The sequence below is a fragment of the Pelodiscus sinensis genome, chromosome 16 (genome assembly GCF_052426305.1).
Source record: "Pelodiscus sinensis isolate ZL-2025 chromosome 16, ASM5242630v1, whole genome shotgun sequence".
Taxonomy (NCBI): domain Eukaryota; kingdom Metazoa; phylum Chordata; order Testudines; family Trionychidae; genus Pelodiscus; species Pelodiscus sinensis.
Window position 1 is genome coordinate 33694993 of NC_143067.1, and position 26702 is coordinate 33721694.

A 26702-nucleotide genomic window follows, 5' to 3' on the forward strand; every position below is an offset into this window, starting at 1 on the left:
AGAAAGATACTCCCTGTGTATCAAATCCCTCAGTGAAATGCACATCCCAGCGAAGTCTGTCCACTACAGTAATCTAAAAGCCCGGGCTCACCATGACTAAGATTTTCATTTTAATGATAATTTTTACGAAGAAATTCTTCCAACTTGATTTGGAGACAGGAAGAACAAACCTTTTTCGAGGTGTTCTCTGACCAGATTAGAATGGATCAAGTGTGGTCTGTAACCTCAATGAGGGTCTGTAATGGTCAGGACCCTTGACCTACCTAGCACTTCTGACACTGGGCAAATGGTGCAGAAAAGTAAAGAGTTGAGACCTCATTACGGACAGATCTCCTCAGTACTGAAGGCATCAACATCCATGCTGGAGCCAGTGCTGTCCATTCACCAAACTCTGCACCAACAACTCTACTGGCAATGATACACCATCCAGCACCATCATGGGGCTGCTGGCACCACCTCAGGTCAAGTGCAAACTGGGTCTCACTTTAAATCTTCCGAGACATACCCCTCGGTACAGTTGCAATTTCTAATGCATCACAACATCTCCTTTGTCCCTATGTCAAAATCACTTCTACTCGGTACTGAGGGCTCATCTTTAACTCATCCAACCCAATTCCCTTGTGATTGAAGCAACTCTCCTTCTGAATGCTCTGTTGTCAGTTAGAGATTGAAATAATCACAAGGCAGACTTTTTTCTACTTGACTCTCCTTCACCACAACAAAGACCACCTAACAGGAACATGACTCAGAATGGCCAACCTCAATTCCCTTGGTTTGCTCCCTCATGGATGGGAACTTCAGCTACCATACTGCATGGTATGGGACCCAGAGGCATCCTATAAGGCCCACTACTCCAGCACCTCCTCACCCTGCAGAGCACAGATTCGTTCTCCACCAGGATCCCCAATATCATCTGCATTTAGAACCTTCGAGCATCCACATGAGGAAGCGGAGGAGAAGTATGCACCCAACACGGAGTCAACCACACACAACTTTTCTTCTTCTCCTGGTGAAGCCATAATGCTACCTCCATCAACTTCAAGTAATTTCAGCAGTTATTATCAAGATGGCAATCATCCGAGACATTCCTATAGAGGATATACAGGGGAAACAACAAAAATTCTTGAAGATTCTCCAATCCTCAGCATTCTCAAAGATTGTGCTCCCCATAGATGACACTATATGGCAGACACCAGCCTCTGTCCTGTCATCTTGTAAGAGGGTGGTGCACTGTAAATATTATATCCCAGCTAATGACATGGACTTCTAATTTTCACATCTGCAACTCAATTCTCTTGTGATTGAAGCAGCTAACCATAGGTCTAAATAATCCCATTACCAGTCCACACCTCAGGAAAAGGACATCAAACACCTTGATCTCATGTGGGCGAGAGAGGGGGCAGAAGGTTAGGGGAAAGAGGGGCTGGGGTGCCAGAGGCAGGCTCTAACTAGGAGGCGCATATCTAGGCAGCTCCTGTCCAGCAGCTCAGCAGATCCCTCAGTCAGGCTCCCTGCCTGCCCTGACCCCACATGCTGCTCAAAGTGGCTGGCTGCAGGGCCCATGAGCTCTGTGATCACAGCGAGCCCTGGGGGAAGTACTTTGCACTCTGCCTACACTGTAAATATGGCCCAGGCCGCTCCTGTTGGCCAGTATCCAAGACTGTGTTGAGGGCAGGAGCAGCTTGTGAAGCCTCTCCTGCACTTTAGCTTGCAGCAGTGCTCAGATAAACACATGGCCTCTACAGCTGGCCACCATACTGAGTGGCGTGTGGGGACGAGGCAGACAGAGAGCCTGCCTGAGGCTGCCACTGGGCTCTGGGATGGATCCAGCAGCTTGGTGGATAGGAACTGGCTTGCGGGCCACATTTTCAACAGACAAGGAGGAGCACAATCATACTTGTTGTGCATGGAAGCCATCAAATCCTGGAACTGGTGCATACAACATCTTCCTACCTGTGAGAACACTACTGCCAACACTCTTGGTAGATATTTGTCACAGGAACATGAATGGGAATTAACCTCTACAATCTTATCCTACATATTCTCACTGTGGGGTCCATTTTGATAGTGTATTTGCCACATCAAAGAACTTCAAATGCCACTTGTTCTTCACCAGGATGGGACTGAGGATCAGATCCCTAAGGGTATGTCTACACTACCACCCTAGTTCGAACTAGGGTGGTTAATGTAGTCATACGAACTTGCAAATGAAGCCTGGGATTTGAATTTCCCGGGCTTCATTTGCATGTTACCGGGCGCCGCCATTTTTAAATGTCCGCTAATGCGGACTCCGTGCCCGCGGCTACACGCAGCACGAACTAGATAGTTAGGATTAGGCTTCCTATTACAGATAGTTCGGAATAGGAAGCCTAGTCCGAACTATCTAGTTTGTGCCGCGTGTAGCTGCGGGCATGGAGTCCGCACTAGCGGACATTTAAAAATGGCGGCGCCCGGCAACATGCAAATGAAGCCCGGGAAATTCAAATCCCGGGCTTCATTTGCAAGTTCGTATGACTACATTAACCACCCTAGTTCGAACTAGGGTGGTAGTGTAGCGATACCCTCGGAGATTATTCCTAATCCCATGGAGTAGGACACTCATATATTCCTTCCTTCCACTTCCTCTAATACACAGATTTCTTTGTAAGATCAAGGATGACCATACCAAGGTGTAAGCTGGTCAGCTCTGGGAGGGGTTAGTGGGTGGCCACTCCAACCCACTACACCTGGATCAGTCTCTGGGGGGAATTAACACAATAAACAAGCAGTTTGGGGTTCCCCTGCCCTTACCTCAAGGTGGGTAGACAAAAGGTAAATAATAACAAGGGCGTCCTGGGTTTCGGCAGGCCAGTAAATGATAGGCAGAGGCCCGGCCTTAGTTGAGGGAGGGCTGCCAAGACTATGGTGAAGAGGGCCGCTGGTAAACAGTTTGTAGCCCAGCCTTCAGTCGGGGCAGGGCAGCAGGTAACAGTTTATAAGCCCAGGAGCTAATTAAGGTCCAGCCTTGGTTCAGGGTGGGGCTGTAAGAAAACAGTTTGTAAGCAACATATACAATTGAGTCTCCTTGCTCAGGAGGGTTGCAGGCAGCTTGTCGGCATTGGCAGAGAGGTAGAGGCTACCACCAAGCAGTGGGTGGCAGGGGGCGGGCACAGGGCCACCCACTCCACTGTGCCCCGGCCCTGGGCCCTAGAGGCAGCTGGTTATTGCTGCTGGATCAGCAGGGGCTCCAGCCTGAAACATGCTGATCTTGGCATGTCTATGTCCATGCTGTCCCTTGGACCACTTCCCTCCTCCCCCTCATCATGTACCTGGTAGTCCCGTAGGCCTCCCGCAGTGTCAGTGAGGTCGAGGTCCATAGGCCACTCCTCAGTGGCTTGCAGGCTGTTCAGGAAGGCTGGTGTTCCTCTGGGCTGCTGTGTAGCAGGGGCCCCGGCGGTCCACGTCAGCTCACTACCTCCACAGGCATTTGCTCCACTCTGTGATATGCAGGGGAGCCCTCTGGCATCAGCTGCTCCTTCTGGCCTCTGTGCAGCAGGGGCCCTGGCAGTCCACACCAGCTCTTCACCTCCCCATGCCTTAGGTCCCTTTCTTGATGTGCAGAGGAGTCTTCTGGCCTCTTCAGTGCTCAGGGCCTCACTGGCTCTCTGCTCCCCCCCTTGGCTTCCGGACAGGTGGCTCATTAGGGCCAGGTGCTGCCCACTAGGGCTCTGGGGGTATGTCTACACTAGCCACCCTAATTTGAACTAGGGTGGCTAATGGGGTCATTCAAACTTGCAAATGAAGCCCGGGATTAAAATATCCCAGGCTTTATTTGCATGTTCCCAGGTGCCGCCATTTTTAAATGCCTGGTAGTTCGGACTCCCTGCCCACAGCTACATGCGGCACGGGCTAGGTAGTTTGAATTAAAGCTCCTAATTTGATCTACCGTTACTCCTCCTTGAAGGAGGAGCTTTAATGCGAACTACCTAGCCCGTGCCGCATGTAGCTGTGGGCAGGGAGTCCGAACTACCAGGCATTTAAAAATGGCAGCGCCCAGGAACATTCAAATAAAGCCCAGGATATTTTAATCCTGGGCTTCATTTGCAAGTTTGAATGACTACATTAGCCACCCTAGTTCAAGCTAGGGTGGCTAGTGTAGGCATACCCTGGGAGGGGTGCCTTCAGGGTCAGTGGGTGGCCACGTCAACTCACTACACAAGGTCATACTTAATGCTCTGGGATGGGCCAGACAGAGTTGGTACTCTTACTTGATCTACATATCGATCTGCTCTCAGAGAACTCACCCTGAGCAACGGTCACATCTTCCATCCACAACTGACCGCATGGCTCCTCTTTGGTTCCAAGTGCATGAGCTAGCCTGTTTGAAGCAAGTCAGACCTGTTTTATAGTAAACAAGATTCTATCAGAAATACTTACCTTCGAAAGTGTAAATGATTCTTGATGTGGTGTTAGTAGGAAAGCCTCACACCCCTTCCTGATAGGCTATTGTCCTTGAGTTTTAATAAGTAATCTAGGCTATCACTCAGTTTCATCATAGTTCTTGCAGCATTCCATGCCTTCCCAGGCAAACTGGACGGCTTCTCAGCTTTCACCCACACTACCACAAAGTGCTTCCTGCCTGGTCTCCAAACCTTTTACTCTGAAGTATACTGTGCCATGCCTACCTGAAATTTCATCCTCATCCTCCAAGGCCTCATGAAATCACCCTTTGAATCGATAGCTGCCTCCTCCCTATTACACATGTCCATGAAGGTAGCATTCCTAATGGCCATCACATCAGCAAGAAGGATCAGAGACATAAGGGTATTAATGGCCAAACTCTGTACGCTAATTTCCTTAAGGACAAGGTCATGAGGTGATCCTACCAAAAATTTCTAACAAAGGTGGCACCCTCTCTCCATATTAATCACCTAATACACCTCCCTACGCTTTTCCCCAAACCCCACAACACCCCACAGGAAGCGGCACTACATACCTTTGATGTCGGAAGGGTAATTGCTTTCTATCTGGACAGAACTAAACCATTCCATACATCATCTATACCAAGGGTGGGCAAATTCTGGCCCACAGGCTAAATTCAGTCCACAGGGCTAGTCCTTGGTGGGCCCCCACCTCTATATTTATCTGCACCTCTACAGATATCGAGTGATTGAAGCTGTTGTTGGCCTCAGATTGCTGTTCATGGCCAATGGGAGTGGCAGAAAGCAGTATCCCGGTCTGTGCCACTTCCCATCACTCCGTTTGGCTGTGAAAGGCGATGCGCAGCAAACGAGAGCGGTGAATGCCCAATACTGTGGAGGTAAACATAGCAGTGGTGGACTGCCATGGACTAACCCTGGTGGGCTGCTGTTATTTATTGCCTAGCCCTTCCCTAGACTTTTCATCATATCTCCTGCCGAATATTCCAAAGATGCTGTTATTTCTAAGCAGCGGCTTTCCAAGTGGTTCTCTGTCTGTACTAAATCCTTCTGCCAGATTCATGATGTTGAACCTTCTGACAGCATCAGAACTCACTCCACTCGAGCTATGTCAACAGCAATAACATTCCTTCACAACGTACCCGTTACTGACATACGCAAAGCCACTGCATGGACATCAGACCCCATGGTTACCAAACACTGTGCCGCCATAGAGAACACCAGAGCAGACACCATAGTAGGTCAAATGGTACTGTATGCTACTGTCAAACATGCAGGTCCAATCTCCTCCCCAACCATCATGAATGCTGCTCAACATTCACCTGAGGTGGTGTGCCCACAGGAGCAGTACTCAAAAAGAGAAGTTACTCACCCTGTGAAATAACTGAGGTTCTTCGAGATGTTTGTCTTGTGGGTGCTTTCCCTCTACTTTGGATTTCGACTTAGAGGACTCTGTGGTAGAGAAGGACGTTAGGGGGCAGGACGTGCATGTGCCAAACAGACTTCCAACAGGGCAACTGCGTGTGTGCTAGCTGACCAGACACTGCTACCAAAGATCTCTCATCAACAGTGCCAGATTTCAGTGTCACCTGGAATGGAGCCTCCACTGGGACACACATCTCAAAGAACCTCAGTTATTGCACATTGTGAGTAACTGTCTCTTTTCCACAGCCCCCTCAGTCCTGCCTCCCTGTACAACAACATGACCCTTCTGTGACCCAATGTCCATTCTGCACCCAGGAAACATGACTGTTGGCAAGTTGACTAGTTGCCCATTGTCTTTATGTTGAAAAAGGCACAAATAAAGTATATCAAATAAAAGGCTCTAACAATATGTTTAAAAAGGTATTAAAATCCTACACTAATCCTACTTTAAACAAGAATGTCACTTGTGGATTTCTAATGAGAGGGAAAGTTCACAGTCAAATCTGAAATTATAAATTTAGTTTCTTAATCATCAGAGGGGTAGCCGTGTTAGTCTGAATCTGCAAAAGCGGCGAGGAGTCCTGTGGCACCTTATAGACTAACTGAAGTGTAGGAGCATAAGCTTTCGTGGGCAAAGACCCACTTCGTCAGATGGTCTTTGACCACGAAAGCTTATGCTCCTACACTTCAGTTAGTCTATAAGGTGCCACAGGACTCCTCGCCGCTTTTCCTAATCATATTTCCCAGTCCTAAACCTGATCTAAGGTTTGACTGATTGATTGACTCTGTTAGTCCAAGATCACATTTCCCTCCTTTCCTTCCACCTTCTAATTTCTTGTAAAACTAATAGCGTGAATGGAGAGAAAATATCTGTAATACTTCCTCTTTGACACAGAAGTTCAGCAGTGCTATTTTTGTTACTTTGTAAAAATTATCAACATTAAGCATTTTTTAAATTTTTTGTTTACCAATGATAGTTTATCAGCTATTGTAAATAGAGTTCCATCTGCCAGTTAAACTCTATTGTAAAATATTATAGGAATTAGCAACTCACATTTTTGTCTGTCCAAATGAATATGTGAACTAAATTGCACATAATGCATCCCTGGAAGAAGAAAATAATCACAGGTATACTGCAAATGCATATGCCAATCAGGCAGAAACAGGCACACATTGTGATTATCTCAGTTTTCAAACCTGGAAGAGACAAGAATGTGTTGCTAAATGAGAGAGGCAGTATGTCATGCTCACTGAGATAAAAACAGAAGCTGCCAGACACTTTGGCTTTATTCTAAGAATCTTTGCTTGAAAACTCCCCAATCTCTGCTGTATGTTTATTCTCCTTCATATTCTCATTCTTCCTTCTCTCTCATTGCTTTCTTGTTCTCTCTCTTATTGTTCTCTCTTTTCCTGCCTTTGATGCACATACGTTGTCACATTTCATTGACTCTCCCCTCTTCTCTGTTCTTACACTCACGCCTAGTGGTGCTTTAGCCAGAGCTTGCAGCCTCTCAGGCGAGTTTTAGTCATGTGTGAAGCTCAGTTTGATCGAGCGCTCCTTTTCTGCCTTTTCACTCTTGCAAAAGATTAAAAGGTGGCGTCACATTGCTCCCCTGCTCCGTCTTGCAGGAGGGACTTAAAAGGGACAACAAAAACTAATCACTTTCAATAAGCATTTTCTTGCAAAAAAGGGACTTAGCTGTGCAATTTGAGGCTGGTGGTGAGGATTGGGAAGGCTAGAGATGCTTCATACTGCTAACAAGGGAAGGAAGCCTTCAACTGAGGCAGGTAAGAAGTGTCTGAATCTGAGTGTTTTACACAGTGGCTTAGTCAAATCGGTAGATTTTCATCATTTTGTAACGGAGAAAAGCAACTGCAGCAGAAAGCAGCAGGGATCTTGTATCGGCTTCCTTCTATTCAAGATGTAAAGTACCTGTAATAATTGTGATGTATTGGAACATATTGTAAATTCAATTGCAAAGGGATTTGTCTGGAAGCTGCATTTACACTGAATGTTTGTCCTTCTGTTTTATTTCAATGCATGGGAGACTAGAAGTAGAAAATGCAGCTTTTCTGCAAGCAGGACTTAGCATAAGGCTGAATTCAGTGCTTAAGGGGGAATCTCTATGTTCTGTTCAGTGTCTAATTCCAGCGCTTAGTCTTGCAACCATGCAGGCACCTGGCGTTCTGTTTTTAACAACTGAATACACACAATTAATTATAGTTATTTACCATTTGATATTTACATTAAAATCTAGACTGGAGTTTGTTGAAGTGATAGTGATTTGTTTGCCTGACGTTTCATCAGAAAAACAGCTTTGCCCCTTTAGACATATCGTAAAACCTAGTTCATGTTTATGTTATGTTAATAGAGATTAAGTAACATCCTGAATTAAATATGGAACTAAAACTCATAAACTGAACCCGTGTTCAGTAAAGCAATCACCAAATTAGAATGATGAATTTAAGTCAGTTGTCAAATGGAGTTAACTCTGGAAGTGCTGTTCACAAGTGCACCAGGATTACTGTAATGGGGTTTCCGTACTGAGATGGACTAATTATCAGACAAAAAGTCTGAACTTTGAGCTGTGTGTCTGAAATAAAATTATAACCCTTCATGTCTCTAGTTTTCAGAAACATGACTTACGTTGCAAAACTCATGTAGTGGTTGAAAGGGAATTAAAGACAAAAAGTTATTTCACAATTAAGTTACAGTATCTAGAAATAACTATATATATGTGTTACCTAAAGCAATCTCTGTTCACGAAGACTAAAATGTACAATTATTGGGATCTTTGTTTCAATTCCTCATTAATTTTTTGAAATCCTGTATTCCTGCATTTTATAGCCATTGTCAGTGTGTGTGACCTAAGACTTTTAAATAGGAGGAATAGAATTCTATAAACACCAGAATTAGTCTTCATTTCTCCATCATTATGCAAAAATTCCATGAACCTCTCTTGACAGTCAGACCTTTATAAGTGATTTAAAATAACAAACAGCATGCAATTGTCAGGGTCGCCTATTTGTAAAGGTATATTAATAAATTAAACTGCCTCTGATGGAAAGGTAAAAAAAGATAACTTTATAAGTTCCGGTGGAGGAAACATTATTTGACAGCTAGATTGTAGCATTACTGAAAAAATAGATAGGCACAATGCAGAAGTAAATTAATAAATTTGGTAGACAAGTTATTTATCTTTATGCAAGTTTACACTAATGTTGTCATGCACAGGTGCCCATTGCTATATATTTTGTAAAAATCAGCGGTGATGCTTTGTGCGCACATTCACATAGCTGATTTTACAAGATAGGCAGTGACAAGCCACCATGTATTTATGAGTGGGATCGAGTCCCCGGGGAAGTCTAGTCTCCCTTCCATTAATGTACAAGGATTCATATGCATTGTTCTCTTTACCTTCAGTGGGAGTTATCCAGGCAAATCATCCCATATTTGAAGGGGTGCATTGGACTGCATAGCACATTGTAGGAAACTCCAAATGAGGCAAAATATAAAAATAAACTTTCTTTGGGATGTGTCTGGGATATGCCTTGATTCATATGTGCAGTTAATGTAGTTTAAAACTTTGCAAGTACTAAGACCATAGCAGGATTTTTTCAAAATGTTCATTTAAGTTCTTTCAACTAAAGCTACTTTCACGTGTCCAATCAACCTCTGCTATGCTTATTATTTCTAAGTTTAAAGCGAAGGATATAGTTTTTGTATCTCAAACTTGAAAGAATCTGGCTATTCCTTTTGTAGTGGTTTAAAAGGATGCCTTCATACCATCTTAATGATGTTAATTATATAATAATATTGATAATAGGTGAGCTTTCCATACCATTAGTCATTTCTTATACATCCTCATAAAACAGAAGATCTGGGAGGTCAAAGGCTTGATGCAAATCTGTCAGCTTAAGCCACTAGTAGTAACTCAGCTTTAACCTAAATTGCAGGTCATTTCTCTCTCATTTTGGCAGATGCTAACTCTGCCCTACTAAACGTTAACGGTGTGATTAATATATAAATAGTAGCATTTTACTGATGTTCCAGTAGATGTTGCTGGAGAGCAAAGGAAGATCATTTTTATAGAGGAAAAGACATGCAGTGAGGTTCAAAAAGCAATGTAAAAATCTTAAACAATGCTGATGCTATTTATGCAGGTTGCTGATTGATTAATTATATGAGATCATTGCATTAATACACCATTCTACAGGGTGCTTTTAAAACTGAAGATGCATATAGTGGCTTTATTCCAGTTTTTTTGACACATGATAGATGTTTGTTATTTGAAATAAAATTAAGTTTACTGTAAATTGCTATTTAGAATGCAGATTTTTTTCCAGAAGAGATGAAAAGTATACCCGTTAGAGTAATAATCAAATATATAAAAATGTGCACAAGTTGCTAATATGTAATGAAATATGAATTCATTAAAATCACGCAACCTCTAAACTAATTTCAATGCACTGAGGCTGATTTCCTAGTGGATGTTAACCACCGAACAGAGCAATGTATTAACAATCAAAAGGATTCAATGACTTGCTAGTAAGAGTCTATCATTATATAAGTTTGAAAAATAACCATTGCCCCCAAATAGAAAAGATAATTAAAAAGAGAAATTATGAGCAAAATTTCCATAGCAAAAGGTAATGTGCAGAACAAAACAGGTAGAAATAGAATAGCTGATGGCAAATTTCATCACTGAAAGCTGTGGTGTCGTATGCTGAAACTACTATGTTAGTAATCACTCTGCTAAAATGACAAAGCAGTCCCAGAGGAACTGTGGATTCTCCTATACAGACATTAACTGATGCAATTTCAGGCAACCACTGACCTCTATCTGTGGGAATATTTATTTTTGGAGATGATCATCAACTAACTGATTTCAAATTCAAAACAGTAATGCATTTTTAAAAACATTTGTGTGTTCTGCAAAAACCTTTTTTGCCTGGGTAATAATAGAGGGTTGACATACACTTATGTTGTATATCACTCAGTACCTTAGCTGGAAAGATTAGTTTGGGGTGGAGACAGAGACTTGGGTGAGATCCCTTTGCATTAGAATCAATAATATGTTGAATTTAATACAAAATATATTGTAGGGTGGTTTGATTTAATACCCTATAATTATCTGTGCTAGTATTTTGTACTTTTGCTTATGTGAGCAAGAATTGTATAGTTAGAAGAGATATGTATGGCAGATCTTTACATTTTGCATATTTTATAATTAACACTCTAAATCAAATATATTCAGGGATTGCCAATTATTTTGTTTGTTTTGGTGAACATACTTTGGTTTTCACAGATGCAGTCTGAACAATTCCCTTTGTCTGAGATATTTTTGTATGGCATTTTTCTTAAATGGACACATTTAACATAGCCAATGTTTTTTTCCCCCTTCAGACTATGCTTTTTGTTCCTTTTGTTTCTTTAGTGTATTTAAACACGCACACAGACATACACACAGAATACTCATTAATCTTAAATGAAATGTATTCATGCTTTTTAGTTTTGCATTACATAACTGAAATCCTCATCTTGTGTCGCATGCAGTAGTTGTGGAACCATGAGAATGCTGCACATATTAACCTGAATTTTTGTACGTATTTTTGTATATGTCCATTTTAAACTTGCAGATCCCTCAATGTGCACAAACTCAGTCTGCACGCATGCAGTGGAGAAGCTGTGCACCTAAGTTGGGCATGTGGAAAAGTGCATAGGCACTTTTGGTCTTACCTCTTTTTAAATGCATGCCATTACATCTGTGAATGCTACAAGAGTAGATGGCAAACTGAGTTGTCATGTACTTGTGTCTTCTATATTTTGTTTTATTTCATTTATGTCAGTTCCATGAAATGGTACATAATCCACTTTAAAAGGCCACAATGTGTCATAAGTTAAGAGAATTCTCTATTGAAAACAATAGGGAATTCTTTTAAAAGCTGATGACACACGATAGCCCTAAGGAATAAACTTTTATTCTTTCTATTTTTCTGTGTTCTCAAACTCATAAGGAAAAAAATCAGCCCATGCTAAACAGTTTCTACTTTACTTGGGAGGCTGATAGAATTTACTGGAAAATTCTTAATATTTTCACAAAGGTCTCTGGCAAAAATAGCATTAATCTGTTAGTGGTATTCTATTTCTGAATATACTATAAAGAACTTAAAACAGTGCATACATTATTATGGATACCATTCGAGTCAAATGCCACATCTGTCAACAATAGTTAATACCTAGTCTGTGCGATTGTGCAGTTGTGTATCTGTATAACACACATATGAAAATATGAATATTTAAGATATATAAATAACAACAAATTTTTCAAATGTATATATAGGTAGGTTACCTCATGTCACTTCAGAATAGGATGAAAATACAAACTGTTTCCTCTCTTGCATGTGATAATTTAATTATTTCCATTTACTTGTCCAATGCTTTCATCTGCTCGCTATTGTAATACCTTCAAAGACAGTGTCCCGCTTTTGCCATTCGCTCTTGACACTATCAGACATTATAGACATCACTCATCACACATGACTGTTTTTGTGGAAGCAAAGTACAGGGAGAATTATTGTGATTAGTGGTTTAATTCAGGTTAGAGTTAAATTTCTGGGTATTTCTCTTTCTGCATTTATTTGAACAGAAATCGGTTATACACAGCTCTATCGTACACTGAAAATGTGCTGTTGAATACAGTGCATAGAGTATTTGTGAAGCTGGACTGAATGCTTCGATATAACCCATACCATCCTTTAATTTAGTACAAGGGCAAAATGCATAATTAAATACATAAGGTAAATAACAAAAACAGAACCTAGGTTTTGCACATGATGTCCTCTTTGAGAATTAATGGAAAAGGTTAGATACAAATTTCACACCAATGTAAATCTTGAGAAACTCCATAGAATGGAGTTAGGTCCAATTTGAGACATTATATAAAATGCATTGTATTCAACAGGGTTTTTTTTTTAATCCTTTAAGTATAATTTGTGAAGAGCTCCAAAGCCATAAACGTCCATTTCTATATCTAGTTTGTATTATATTTATTAAAAACTCTTACTTGAACTGCACTTTGCAGCTTTTCCCAGATCACGTAAAATTTACATCATGTATTATGATGTGCAGTATGATGTAAAATTTTGTAATAACCGAATGCAAAAATTAAAACCTCTGGTAGGTCATATTCTGATTGTTCATACAAAAATATCTTTGTGCCTATTTCATACCGTGGGATAATGTGGTATGAAAGGATTTGACAAATGGCATTTTTTCATGGCATGTGTTACCAGTGTTGGAAACAAACATTAATGAATACATTTTCAGTGCTATGTTGTAGGATTTCATCAGTGTGCCTTGACAGAGTAGGGAGAAAAATGTGCATTTTACAAGATGGATGTATAATCATTTATTTATTTGTGATACCGTTTTGATTATTTATATATGACTAACCTGCATTATCGGGTTTCAATTAATGGTGACTCTTTTGGTGCTAACACGGGCAAGAAGGAAAAGCAGTCCCATACATTCTCCTTTATTATTGGAGTAATGTCTATTTTAACTAGGCTTTATTATTGCCAAAATTTAGCTCTTTCTCTTGACCCTTTCTCTTAGGTCTGGATGTCAGGTTCAAAATAGGCTTTTAGACAAATTCCATTTGGGCAGCTGAACAGAGGCAAGCAAACTGCACTAAATGTTGCCTTTTCTAAAACATGTTGACGCCAAGTTTTGAGTGATGCTGCCTGCCCCATTAGTGTACTCAATAGTGGTCAAATAGAGTAGGGAAAACTAGAACTTTACCTTCCTCATGAAATGAGCAGGTTTTGATTCTTAGAAGTATGATATATTATAGTGTTTATATTTAGAATCCCGTACAAAGCTAAATACCTTACGTGAGGCTGAAAATTATATTACCAGTGTGTATGGGGAGGGGACGCTAAGGAAAAACGGACCTAAATAAATGTAGTAAAAGATTTTATGCATATAGTAAATATATGCAAAATAAAACCATTCTGAATTGAATGCAAAGTGGGTAAAGCAACTCATGAAGGGTGTGTGTCTACTTACACAGATTTATTATAGTAAGTAGTGATATCTAGATCTAGCACCAAATTCAAACATATAAATAAATAAATAAATAAATAAATAAATGCATGTATATACACACACACACATACATATACACATATAGTCTCTAGAGGTCAGTAGAATGTAAGGAATGGGCAAATGTTCAGCTCTCTAATATGAGACCCAGACACACAGTATATCAGTTGTCACCAGCGAGAAAAGATAAATATTCTGTTAATGAAATTTCAAAGTGAAATAATTAGTCACAGTTAACAAAGACCCAAATGAAAGGGAATCGTGTCTGTCTTGTTGGGGAAATTAGTTTAATCTATTTATTTTAGGCAAATTCCTGATAAATGTTCATTTATATGGCAAGAACCTTGACAGAAATCCAAGCTATAATTATTGTATAATAGTTCATTATGGTGTATCTCCTTACCACCTTTTTCTGAAATGGTATTTGGAATGACAGGAATAAAAATCAAAATATTCTAAGCATAGCAGGAACACAATGCTGACAGTATAATTTCTTTTCATATTTATCCCTTCATTTTCACCCATTCTTCAGAAATTGTTTTAACCTTATTCACCTCCTACTCAAATTAAATATTCTAAATGACACAAATCTGTGGTGCTTTGAGGTGGATGGAGTGGTCATTCATATTTCCTTTTTTGGGAAAAAGTCCAATTTTTGTTGGACTTTTTCTCTGCTTTCAAGATTTTTAACCTGTTTTGTACAGTGGTTTGGTTTCATTATGTTAAGTTAAATTTCCTCAGAGAGGGTTTGCAATGCAGTGATTAATGCTCAAGGCTCTCCTCTCTGAAGGAGTTGGTTCAAATTATAATTTGAGTCACAGGTGGAAAATGAGTTTGGTCCCTAGTGAAATTTTGTCCATACCTTAAAAACATCACACAATTTGACACAATTGTAATTCTCTGCCCAAATGTGGTGAAGGAGTGGAATGTTTAGATGGATGCAGTTCAAGTTTGGGTTATATTGATAAGGCACTGCAAGAAAGGTTTTGCATTCAAATTCTAACAGGGGAAAGTAGAGTTTACAGAAGTCCTTGCATTGTAAGATTTATTTTTTTGCGGGGGGGGGGGGGAGGACTGAAATTCTGATCAACATAGAAATATATATAATGCTCTGACAAGAAGGAATAAACATTTAAATAAACTTGACTAAGGCTGGAACACATGTAAGTGCCTTGTCATGGTCCTGTTCCGTCCGTAGGACACACATAGCACGCCTTATCTCATTATGGTATTTCATTCTTATTAATCAGGCCTACCTGGGAGCAAAAAGGTGACTAATGGCAAAGCACATTATACAAAAATTGGGAAAATTAACTTTGTGGAACTTGGTGGCATTCTGCATCAGCAATTCAAATATATACTAGATGCACAAGGTGCACTTTATGCAGGACTACCTGTGGGGCATTTTTACCTAAAATACCATTTCTGTTGCTCAGCAGTCAAGTGATCAATCTTCAGTGGCTGTTAGTTCAAAACCCCATTCGGTATTCTGACAGACAAAGAGGCTCTTTGCCTGTGGAAGAGCACTTCTATTTTGCTACAATAGTATTGTATTTTCTTCTAATATTTTTGAAGAAAAAGTAGAGTTGTTACACATTCTTCAGTGGTTGAACTTTGAAAATAAACTTAGTATCTATCTGCACTGTACTTTACTTGCATCAGTGCTGTTTAGTCATTTGTTTCCATAGGCGTTACATTTCCTCTACCACCACTGCAAGAGAGTTTTTGTTTCTTTTTAGAATAAATAGTGAATCTGTTCAGGATACATCAATAACATGGAAACATAAAGTTAAATATTTATTGATAACAGTGCTATAACACACTTGCATGTCTATATGAGGAATTTCACAGTATAATTATTGGTGTAATTATACTATTATAATTGTGTGGATGCTCTTATTTGGTAAAAATAGTTATACCAGTGGAGTTACAGCAATGGAACTACAGTGGAATAATTATAATTTATTATTACTATTGTTAGAGTCATGTTTGCAAATTTAGGCAAATCATTAGAAATAATTCACTGCTTTTTTTGTCTCTTCATTTTTTACCCCCTCTCTCTCTTCCCTCCTCTTTTAGTTTCTCATTCTTCTGGTGACAGTTAAGACCTTTTTTATTTCCCATTTCTGTATTTGTATGCTGTAATATAAGATGTTGATATTGTATAGCTCTTGTATTTGGACTTAGGCAAGCTGCCGCTTTCCATTTTGCTGGCTTTTTAAATTATTTTTCTTAGGATGTCCAGGGGGTGTACTTTAAAAACTAAAAGTCTTATCTAGAAGGTTGAAGAGCTCAATAGTCAAAATAGTTTGCTAAGCATTTTTCTTGCTAGATATCAAGTTAATTGTGAAGATATCATTCTGGCTTCCCTACCCAAAGTGGTTTATAAAATCAAAGTTTTAAACGGCGTCATTTTTTGTTTATGGATCCCTTACTGTAGATAATTCAGGACTAACAACTTCTATGGGCCTTGTCTAACAAAACTGGAACTCTGCAAAATAGGGTTCAGTCATGTAAAGTGCTGAACACTCTTTAGAGATACTGCATGCCATCAATGGTCAGTGACATCAACAATTTGAGTATGATCCACATCTCATAGGATTCCGTCTTTATTTTTCTGCATGCAAATACATCCACAGTTCTGTATATATTAGATCAGATTTTGCCAGTCAGATAAATGCATGTAAGACGAGAGGAATTATTTCTTCATACAATACACAGTTAACCTGTGAAACTAATTGTCGTAGGATGTTCTGAGGGTTAAAAATATAACTATGTACAAAACCCTAGATAAGTTCATAAATGATAGATCTATCAATGGCTATTGGTCAAGGTAGATATTTGGGCTATTCTAAATCGCTGATTGCTGAAGGCTGGGAGGGGAACAGAGTGGATCACTCCCAAATTACTCTGTTCCATACATTATCCTTCCCGGGCTTAGATTAAAACTCTGGTCTGACCCAGCATGGCAGATTTATGTCCCTGTATTTTCATTGAAGGGCTTTGGAGTTTGCTCTGTAAATCCATGGTAGAATCTGGGCCATATTAGCTACATCTGTGGAAAAATGCCAATAAAATTTGCACATACACACAATACTACAGAAGATAGTTGGAGATGCTGTATGGATGGGAAAGGTGGCTAGGTACAGTATTCTCATATCTGCTTTGAATAGCTACTTCTCTTCCCCGCTCGGTTTGCATCTTTGCTCTTTGTGTCCCTGAGGCAAACTGTTTAGTAGATTTGAAAGCTGTGGTAACAAGCGCTTTGTATGGCACGTGTTGCCCATTCTATGAAGTGTAGCTTGCAAACAAACTTTCACTATTAGTCACTGCTTCCGTGGATATTAGTTACTCCTCTGCTGTACCTTCCAAAAATTGGTCAGGAATTTGGCAGGTTCTCAACCACAGACAGCACCGATGTGTGGGATGAGGACAGGGATCAGATCTCAGGCCTGTGCCCACTGATCCTAAGAGACAGATTGACTGGATAGTTAATGCTTTGAGAGTCACATGTCTTTGGGGAGGCCTGCACTCCTATTCTAGCTTGTTTTGAGTATGAAGAAAAGAATCGCAGAATTTGCAAGTGCAGAATTTAATGCATAGAGACAATTCATGTTATAAAATTCAACACTCATGCCTATATGAAGCTGGAATTGGTGTCTATGGCCTCTGATCATGCATTCATGATCATGTGAATAGGTGGAACCCTTAATTTAAGTATAATTATTAGCATATTCTGGCAAATTTTCTGTTAAACCATGTTAACTAGCAATATCAACTAATCCAGCAAAGGATTGTCTTCCTTTGAGTCATATACTTTCAAGGTGTTTTTTTTCTAAACACTCAAGTATATATTTTTGCTTACTTAGAGTTGACATAGCTACACTGATAAGTTTTGGAGCAGCCAGCAAACAAACGATTGTAATTTAACTTCAGTAGACTACATTTTGTTTTAGATATAGGCATACAGAGCTCTTAGTGACCTTCCTGAGAACTAAGTGAATGCATTAAAGGGCAGAAATTAATCTCAAATCTCACACTAGTTTTAAAAAAATCATCAGGGGTAATTGCCATTTTTACTTTCACCCTTTTAAATTGTATAGGAAGAAATATTAGTAATGAAGAGTTGTGTACTCCTATCTGCATGTAGAGAATATATATATATGTAAATCCAGCACTATCTGTGCCATCATGTCTTCCACTGAGATAAGAATAGTTGGTTACTATGTTTCTTCTTAACAAGAGAAATGGTATTTTTAGAAAACGGAAAGACAAAAGTGCTTGTCTTATACAAAAAAAATACCAGTTCACTCACAGAATTAAATCCATACTGCAGTAACCATGGCATCCTTCATATCCAAAGTGTTCTGAAATGACTCTAATAACCAATATCACTATCAAATAATATATTGTTTCAATTAAATTATTTAATTCTCTCTCTCTCTCTCTCTCTCTCTCTCTCTCTCTCTCTCACACACACACACACACACACACACACACACACACACACACACACGTATTAAGAGCACCCCCCCCCCACAATGCAGTATTGATCTGAATGCATTTTACAATCCCGATTGTGGTTGTGGATTTCTTAATGCAAAATTGGTAATTGTTGGGCTTTGAAGAGGGATGCAGCATCTTCAGCAAGAGCTTATTAAACTGTAAAATATGGATTGCCTTTACCCTAATGGCCTCTGAATCCTATTACCATCCCATTAGAGAGTGTGGGATTTTAGTAATTCTGTTGTTGTTTCCAGTGGGCAGTGACTATAATGGGGAAGGGCAGGGGTTAATGCAATTCATCTCTTTTAATACTTGTAACTCTGAGTCCCTTATCACTCCATGGTGTTTCATTAGGTTTCTTTTTTAAATGCCAAGAGAGTTTCTTCAAGCACCTCAAAATAAAAAAAATAAAATAAAGAACTTGAGATTTCCTTAGTTATCTCCATTTTGTAAACAGAAGAGGAATGAATAAGTTGGTATGTAAACATGTTGGTATGCTTCAGTGTAGCAGGGTTTTCAATTACTGTCATTATGCCAAGAGCAGTTTTAAAATACCTCTTCTGTCAAGATCATTATTATATTATTATTTATTTAGATTGTGGTGACGCTGATAACGTTCTAATTGGTTTCTAGGTACACAGGAGGGTATCATACCTTCCCCCAAAGAATTTAACAGCCTGAAAGAGAAAAAAGACAGAGGGTGCAGGAAGGGGCACAGCTAGTTGCACATTTTATTTTGGTTTTGCAAAAAGTACCCACAACTGCCTTTCCTACCTTGCATTTATTAACTAGCTAATTTCTTGTAGGCTTCACAGCAGACACACACCTTAAGGAGGGATTTGATTGAGGCAGCATTAGCTCAGGAAGAGAATGCTATGTGTAGAAGCCGTTGTCATTTTCCCAAAGAGAATGGAACCAACTGCAACAACTGCATAGGAAACTGATATAATATTTCCATGCGCTTTGTGGAGATTCTTTGACAGCTGAGTTCCAAATGCCAGAGGGGATTGCTTCTAATGTTAGAACAGAATCAAAATTGGGAGATTTCAAGCTGACATTGTTAGATCACTTAAAAGAGAGGGTTGTCAATGCAACTTTTAATATGTGCTTTATCTGATGCTGATGTGGATGTCAGGCTGAGTTGGCATCAGAAGTTTTATTCATGGAAAATGTTTCTAGTTAATAACATTTTTCTATTAAAAATACAAACAGCAGAGATTACTTTGCAAAACAAATTAGTTTCCCGCAGAGAAGCTCTGAAAGGTGTAACTATTTCCCTTAATTGGAAGTAAGAAAGCATTACAAAGGCTGGAAAGTTCATAACTTGTTTTTCTCAGGTTTAGTAATGGATTAAAATATCTGGGTTCGATGCACCACCTGTAGCTACAACTGCTCCGTCTGCTGTGTGATTAACTTCTGCCAAACTCATAAACACTGATGACAGGAAATTGAAAAAAGATGGTCTTCAGAAACCCAATCAGTGATGTTCATAGGAACATATAATGTGTTGGTCACACATTATAATATAATGATATACCCACATGTTTGATCACAAAATATGTGAAGGCAAAATAGACCAATTCTAAATTTAACTAGTCAAAGCACTATGCAAATAATAACAACTTAATTCTTACAACACCCCTTTGAACAAGGATCCTCTACCAGCTGTTCTGACATGGCCAAGTCCACTGCTGTAGGGCACTGCAAGCACGGAAGTGATTGCCACACACGTAGCGTTCAGGGCACTGAGATCTAAGATTTCCCGAGTTGCTAATGTAACCATTTCACTTTGTGATGAAAGGGATTCAAAGCTTTCCCTTTCCCTGTAGAAAGATTTTGAACTCCTCCTTCCTTATCCTCTTCCAGGCCACTACTTCAGGGCTGGGTGAAAGGGACTCAAGGATTTCCTCTTCCACGGGTGCTGCTGGTTTGGAGAGGGTAGAGCTTTAGAGCTTTCTCTCCCTTTCTCTCCCTTCTGTGTCTCCTACTCTTACTCTAACCCATGGAAAAGGAGGGAGATACTGTGTGGGATGGAGAGAGCAAGTGTAGGAGACAAGTGATAGAAAGGCAGAGACTGAGTGGTGTAGAGGAGGTGACATTGAATGAGAACAGAGGAGGTCAACAGAGAGAGCTGAAGAAGAAATGATTGAGCAGAACCATAGAGACTGCGCACATGGGTTTTAAAACATGCCCTTGGGAAAGTCACAAACAGGGAGGAACTAGGGCTATGTCTAGACTGCAGGCTTCTTTCGAAAGAGGCTCTTTCGAAAGCATCTTTCGAAAGAGCCTCTTTCGAAAGATCGCGTCTAGACTGCAGGTGGATCTTTCGAAAGAGCAATCCGCTTTTTCGAAAGAGAGCACCCAGCGAGTCTGGATGCTCTCTTTTGAAGAAGCCCTATTTACATTGAAGAACGCCTTCTTTCGAAAGAGGAACTTTCGAAAGAAGGCGTTCTTCCTCGTGAAACGAGGTTTACCGCCATCGAAAGAAAAGCCGCGTTCTTTCGAAATAATTTCGAAAGAACACGGCTTGAGTCTGGACGCAGGGGAAGTTTTTTCGGGAAAAGGCTACTTTTCCCAAAAAAAACCCTGAGTCTGGACACGGCCTATGTGACTTATCAGAGACGGTCTTGAGTGAGTGTTGTAGCCAGGGCTATTCTTATAGGCCTCCTGGAAACTAGCCCTGTGCTTAGACCACACCTTCCTTCCCATTATCACTTATTTAGGTGTGTTGTGCAAGTGTCCTCTCAGGTCAGGATTCTATTGTACTAAGTGCTGCACAAACCCATAGAAAGATGTGGTCTCTGTACTGAAGAGCTTGCAATCTCATCAGAGGGGCTGGAACAATTTCTATAGTGGGGTTTTGGAGCCACTGAACCAAACAGTAAACCCTGTATATAATGGAAACCAAGGCAGGAGGTGAGACAGCACCCCCAGGAACCCGATGAATATAACTTACAATTACATAAAGTTGTGTTATCTGATGATTGCAAGCTGCAGCTGTGCCATAACTAGCTAATATGAGAGGACTCATCTTATGAAAAGAAGCCGACTCCTGTAACTTGCTTAAATTGCTTGATAGCCACTTGGTTTCAATTGCCAGGATCCAGATAATTATGTTAGAGTAAGAGAAAGAGTGTGTTGTGTTTGTTAGTTTGAATTTCTTACTAATTGGCATGGATTACTTGATTTCAGATATCAATATTGTTTCTTAGCTCAAATGTCACAATTGCATCATTTTGTTTTATGCCTTAGGAGAGCAATTAGCGAAACTAAACTCCAGTAAAATCCTAATACCACCACTTTATTAATATGGATATTTTTTTTCAAAATGATTCAAGTCAATAAGCTCAATTTAGCAATGGTCTCTCCTTTTTAGCTTGAGAAATCATAGGGAAATAGAACATGACAATAGCCTGGCTTTCCTCAAAACTTTATGTCAATGAAAGTGAGTATGCATGGCAACCATCACAAGGTAATTACACATAGCTTGATCCTGCATTGTGCAGGTGCTAAGTGTTCAGCATAGAAGTGCAAGTGAGAGCAAGGGAACGTGACCCTGCAGAGAGCTGGCATTTTTAAAGTGTTTAATGATTTATTAATGGAAGCCAATTCATGACTACCCTGTGTGACTTTCTGGACCTTTCAAGAGCACGTCACATAGTTAATGCTGCTCTGGTCTTCTGTGAACTGAGCGGATCAAGCTATTGCATTCTCAGTGGTCAGTGATGGGATGGTTCAAATGAAATATGGTTTCATTTTCCTCTGATGCAATGCCATCTTTATTTTGGGACCCTACTCTTCAGTATGGCTGTGTCTAGACTGGCAAGTTTTTTCACAAAAGCAGCTGCTTTTGCGGAAAATCTTGCCAGCTGTCTACACTAGCCGCTTGAATTTCTGCAAGAACACTGACTTCCTACTGTCTGAAATCGGTGCTTCTTGCGGAAATACTATGCTGCTCCCGTTCGGGCAAAAGTCATTTTGCGCAAAGCTTTTGCGCAAAAGGGCCAGTGTAGACAGCTCAGATTTGTTTTGCGCAAAAAAGCCCCAATCGCGAAAATGTCGATCGGGGCTTTTTTGCGGAAAAGCGCATCTAGATTGGCACGGACGCTTTTCTGCAAAAAGTGCTTTTGCGCAAAAGCGTCCATGCCAATCTAGATGCTCTTTTCCGCAAATGCTTTTAACAGAAAACTTTTCCGTTAAAAGCATTTGCAGATAATCGTGCCAGTCTAAACATAGCCTATATGTCTCAGACCCCGGGATTTGGTTTTGTAAATGAATCAACTGTTTTGGTTTCTTTCTTTCATGTCACTATCACTTGCTGTCTATGTCAGATCAAGATATGGATGTCATATTGTTTTATGAAAATAAATCCAATGTATAGAGTTGTTCTGCTGAATCAGGCTCTATGTACTTTCTTTTGTATAATACTCATGTTACACTATGCTTGAGTGTTGAGAGTCTTTGGGTTGCATTGACACCTGATTTAATGATAAGCTCACAGGATTACTAGTAGGTGCCTTGTTATCTCTTCAAAATATATCTGGACTAAGGCTTCTGCTCATAACAATACATACATTTTAATAAAAGCTTTTATTATTTCATGGCTAGACTAGAAACTCTACGTTGGTCAGTTTCTAAATAGTACTGTTATAGAATGCAGACTATATAGAATGCGGCTGCCCAGAGTTTTACAGGCATTCACTTGTCTCTGAGTATTTAAAACCTCTCTTCAAATCCCATGCTGCTGGTTGTGAATTGTGCCATGCCCCATAATTTAAATTTTTTTCTACTCCTGCTGAGTAAAATTCAGCCCCATGCAGAGGCCCCTCTCAAGGCCTATTCACCACATGAGCCTATTTTGAGGATTGCAATAGTGAAGAATTTCACCCACACTGCATAGATTGAGTAATCATTTTGTGTGTCCTAATCATAACCTTGATGTAATAGAATCAGAGCTCTGTTGAAACCATGTTCCTTTGTAGAACTGGCTGCCTAGCATTCTACAGAAGGCTCAGTCTATGGTAGCATTTCAGTTTAAAATTAAAATTTTTATTTGTAATCTCTTTGGGGATATGAGCCATTTTACTGATTTGTGTTTGTACAGCACCTTGCACAGCACCATCAGACGTCCTGATCCATGACTGGGTCTCCTAGGCACTAAGGCAATACAATTTTTATAAAGAGGATTGAAAGGCTTACTTTTTGTTAAAATTAAACCAAGCTTGAATCATGTCAGTGTTTTACGTGTGCCTGGGCGGGTGGGGAGGATATTTTTTCTGATGCCAAAGAACTGCATTTCCCATTGACAAACATCAGCCTCTTACCCTAAATATAATTATAAGGAATCTGAATTTAATCAGCCACATAGTATTTTCATTTTCATCTATGAAATAAAAATATAATGCTTAAGGAGATACTCAAGGGACTTTGAAGCAACTAAACCTGGACATGAAGAATTATGTAGTCCTGTATGGCATCTGTTATACAGATTTGAAGTTTGATTATGTCCACTGTGCTAGCAGTTTAAGAATAATGTTCAAATCTTGTTACCAGTTTATAATAAAGTGACATGGTCTTATTTCAGTACCAAAAGGTCATAGTTTCACCTTAATAATTACCCTTATGAATTAAGGAACCAGTCCTCTTTTTCATTTAAATCAATGGCAAAATTCCCATTCAGTAGAAGCAAAATTATGCCCTACATAGAGATAAAAGTGAAGTAAATCCAAAGAACATAGCTCTTCCCGAATATACAGTTTTGCACACCAAAGAGCAATTTTTTTTGTCACTAATCCTACTTCTCCATACATTTCTGTTATTTTGCAGTAAATTATTCCTATCCGGAAAATATGCACTAGTTTGCAGTTTTGACTGGAGGATTGAAACCTAAAATGTATGCACAATACATACAAAAGGATATGAACTGAAGCCTCCTTTACAGAGATCAGATTGTATCCTTTTGTGTCTTGGCAGAACAGGGGAATTAAATTGGGGCTTCTTGCTTAGCCTGCTTGAATCTTGGGGCACAGCCTCAGCACTTTTGTTATCGCCTCCTGAGAACTATTGAGGGAGGAGACAGTAAAGAGGGGTGAAGCCTTGACATAAAGGAGAAGTAATTTATAGCCTTTACAAAGGCTGCAATCACTTATCTTCTCTCCTTATTTATAGGAAGCGGGGAGTCACAATTTCTTCTCAGGGCTGCTCTCATCTGATACCTTCCTTATGAAGGATTGAGCCTGAAAGCTTGATGCACCCCTAAATGAACTAGCAGGCTACCACAATGTCATGATCTTCATTGCTGATGCTGGGAAATCATGGTCCAAAAAAAAAATCCCTAACCAGTCCACTTATTCCAGAACAACTTGAGAGACAAGATGGGTGAGGTAATATCTTTTATTGGACCCACTTTTATTGGTGGGAGGGAGAGAAGCTTTTGGGTTTATATTGAGCTCTTCTTCAAGTCTAGGAACTTACTGATGTCCTAGAAAATCAACAGTTTGAAAGTTTTGTTTCATAAACTATCAAAGAAATCACATATTATATTATTTAACATCAAACACAGCATCACCATATGCTGAAGATGAGAAAATTATTCCAAAACAAAACTCTAAGGGCCATGCCCTTTGAGATATTGAACACCTTAAACTAGTATTGATAGTGTTGGGAATTGAGTGCTCATTGCTTTGCAGAATCAGGCATTCATTGTGTACATTAAAGAGAAAAAATCATTGCACTGCTTTTCATCATTCATGTGTTCTTTGCTCCTGATATTTTCATGCTGATGGCCAAACGTAAACATCCTTGTTAGAGTAATTTGCAAACTATAGTCTGTTAATTGCAACTTATCTTAGCAATATGGTTGGACCTTTCAGATAATCAAAATCTGTTCTATGCTTTCAACGTGTCACACTCTGTCTGTGCTATTCTGCATCAAACACCAATTCCTCATAATTCATTATGGGAGTAACAGGACTGCTGCCTTTACAACATGATTTACTTTCTAAATATATCCCCCAAGTGCACTTTGTTATATTTCTTGCTTAAGTGTTCTCATTAGCGTGAATAAATAGTGAGCCCTTTTTGACCTCTTCCGTGGTATTGGTGTTTCTTCAGACACTGTGAATTCATTTAATGCAGTGGAATGCATCTTCCTTTCTCCAAAATAGGCATACTCTCTGGGCAGTCCTGAGATTGAATTTCAAAACTGTACTAAATTGGCCGGAGTTTTTGCACAAATTCTTTGTTGTGCACAGATACTAGTTTAATTCTAGACCTGTCTGGAAGACAACATTCCTTTTCGCAGCTCCTGTGGAGATTTTAAAATTTGTTTTTATTGCACATTGGAGTGAAAGCAATATCTTTCAAACATTTGGATGAAAATGGATTGGTGTTGAAGTGTTTGTTTTTGCATTGAAACCTAAGCTATTCAATTTGAAAAGGGGTGTGTATGAGAGACTTGATAACCTGATGGTGAGGTCAGATTCATATGTCTTTCAAAGCTGAGTTTTTCATATTAGATCATTCCGGCCATGTCTAGATTACAGAGTGGCCACCAGGGCACCTGTGCTTCTTCTTTCCTCTTCTTTTGAAATAACTCTCTCTTCCCCATCCACACATGCCTTTTTCCGAAAGAGCTCTTTCAGAAAAAGGCTTCTTCTTCATAGAAAGAGATTTACCAATGTCGGAAAACCCCCTCTGATCTTTCAATTTTTTACGAAAGAACGTGATTGCTGTGTGGACGTAATTGAACTTTTTTTCGGAACAACAGCCATTTTTCCGAAAAAACTCTGTAATGTAGACATAGCCTCTGAATCTGGCATAGCAGAGACATGAATTTGGACCTCCCATATTCCAGCCATAACTGTGAGGCCCTAGATAGGCGTGGCAGAATTCAAAATTTATTTTTACATAATTTTGATGGATAATATTGATTATTTTAAAGATTTTTTATTTCTTTATCAGTTTAAATTTTCAGAGCTGTGGGAGGCAAAGAGGGATCAGATGATATGGGAGCCAAAAATGCTTAATGGAAGTAGACATTGAAATACAAAAGTTAAAGCTTTATAACCATTAAAATACAAATGGTCAGCATCATCACATATACTTTGATGTGTGATATTGACCATTTGTGTCTTAATGGTTATAAATAGTCTTAAGTCAAATAACCTTAAATCAAAATCCAGTAAGTTCGGAAGCAGTGTTTTTCATATGTTGCCTATCTGTAAATTGCTATTATTATCTGTGAA

The 26702-nt window shown here is 39.6% G+C and overlaps 1 protein-coding gene across 4 annotated transcripts in view; it reads left to right on the forward strand.

The window, feature by feature from the left end:
* TENM2 (teneurin transmembrane protein 2) overlaps positions 1–26702 on the forward strand; it is a 1126385-nt gene that overhangs the window by 508760 nt on the left and 590923 nt on the right. Inside the window, exon 1 of one of the 4 annotated variants that reach the window (XM_089769544.1) lies at positions 7183–7631. The exons of 2 other annotated variants lie outside the window; for them this stretch is intronic. In XM_089769544.1, the coding sequence (XP_089625670.1) occupies positions 7586–7631 (46 nt within the window). In that variant the 5' untranslated portion in view covers positions 7183–7585. Of the gene's footprint in view, positions 1–7182; positions 7632–26702 lie in introns of those variants that run through there. One more of the 4 variants, XM_089769545.1, reaches the window with a different exon arrangement.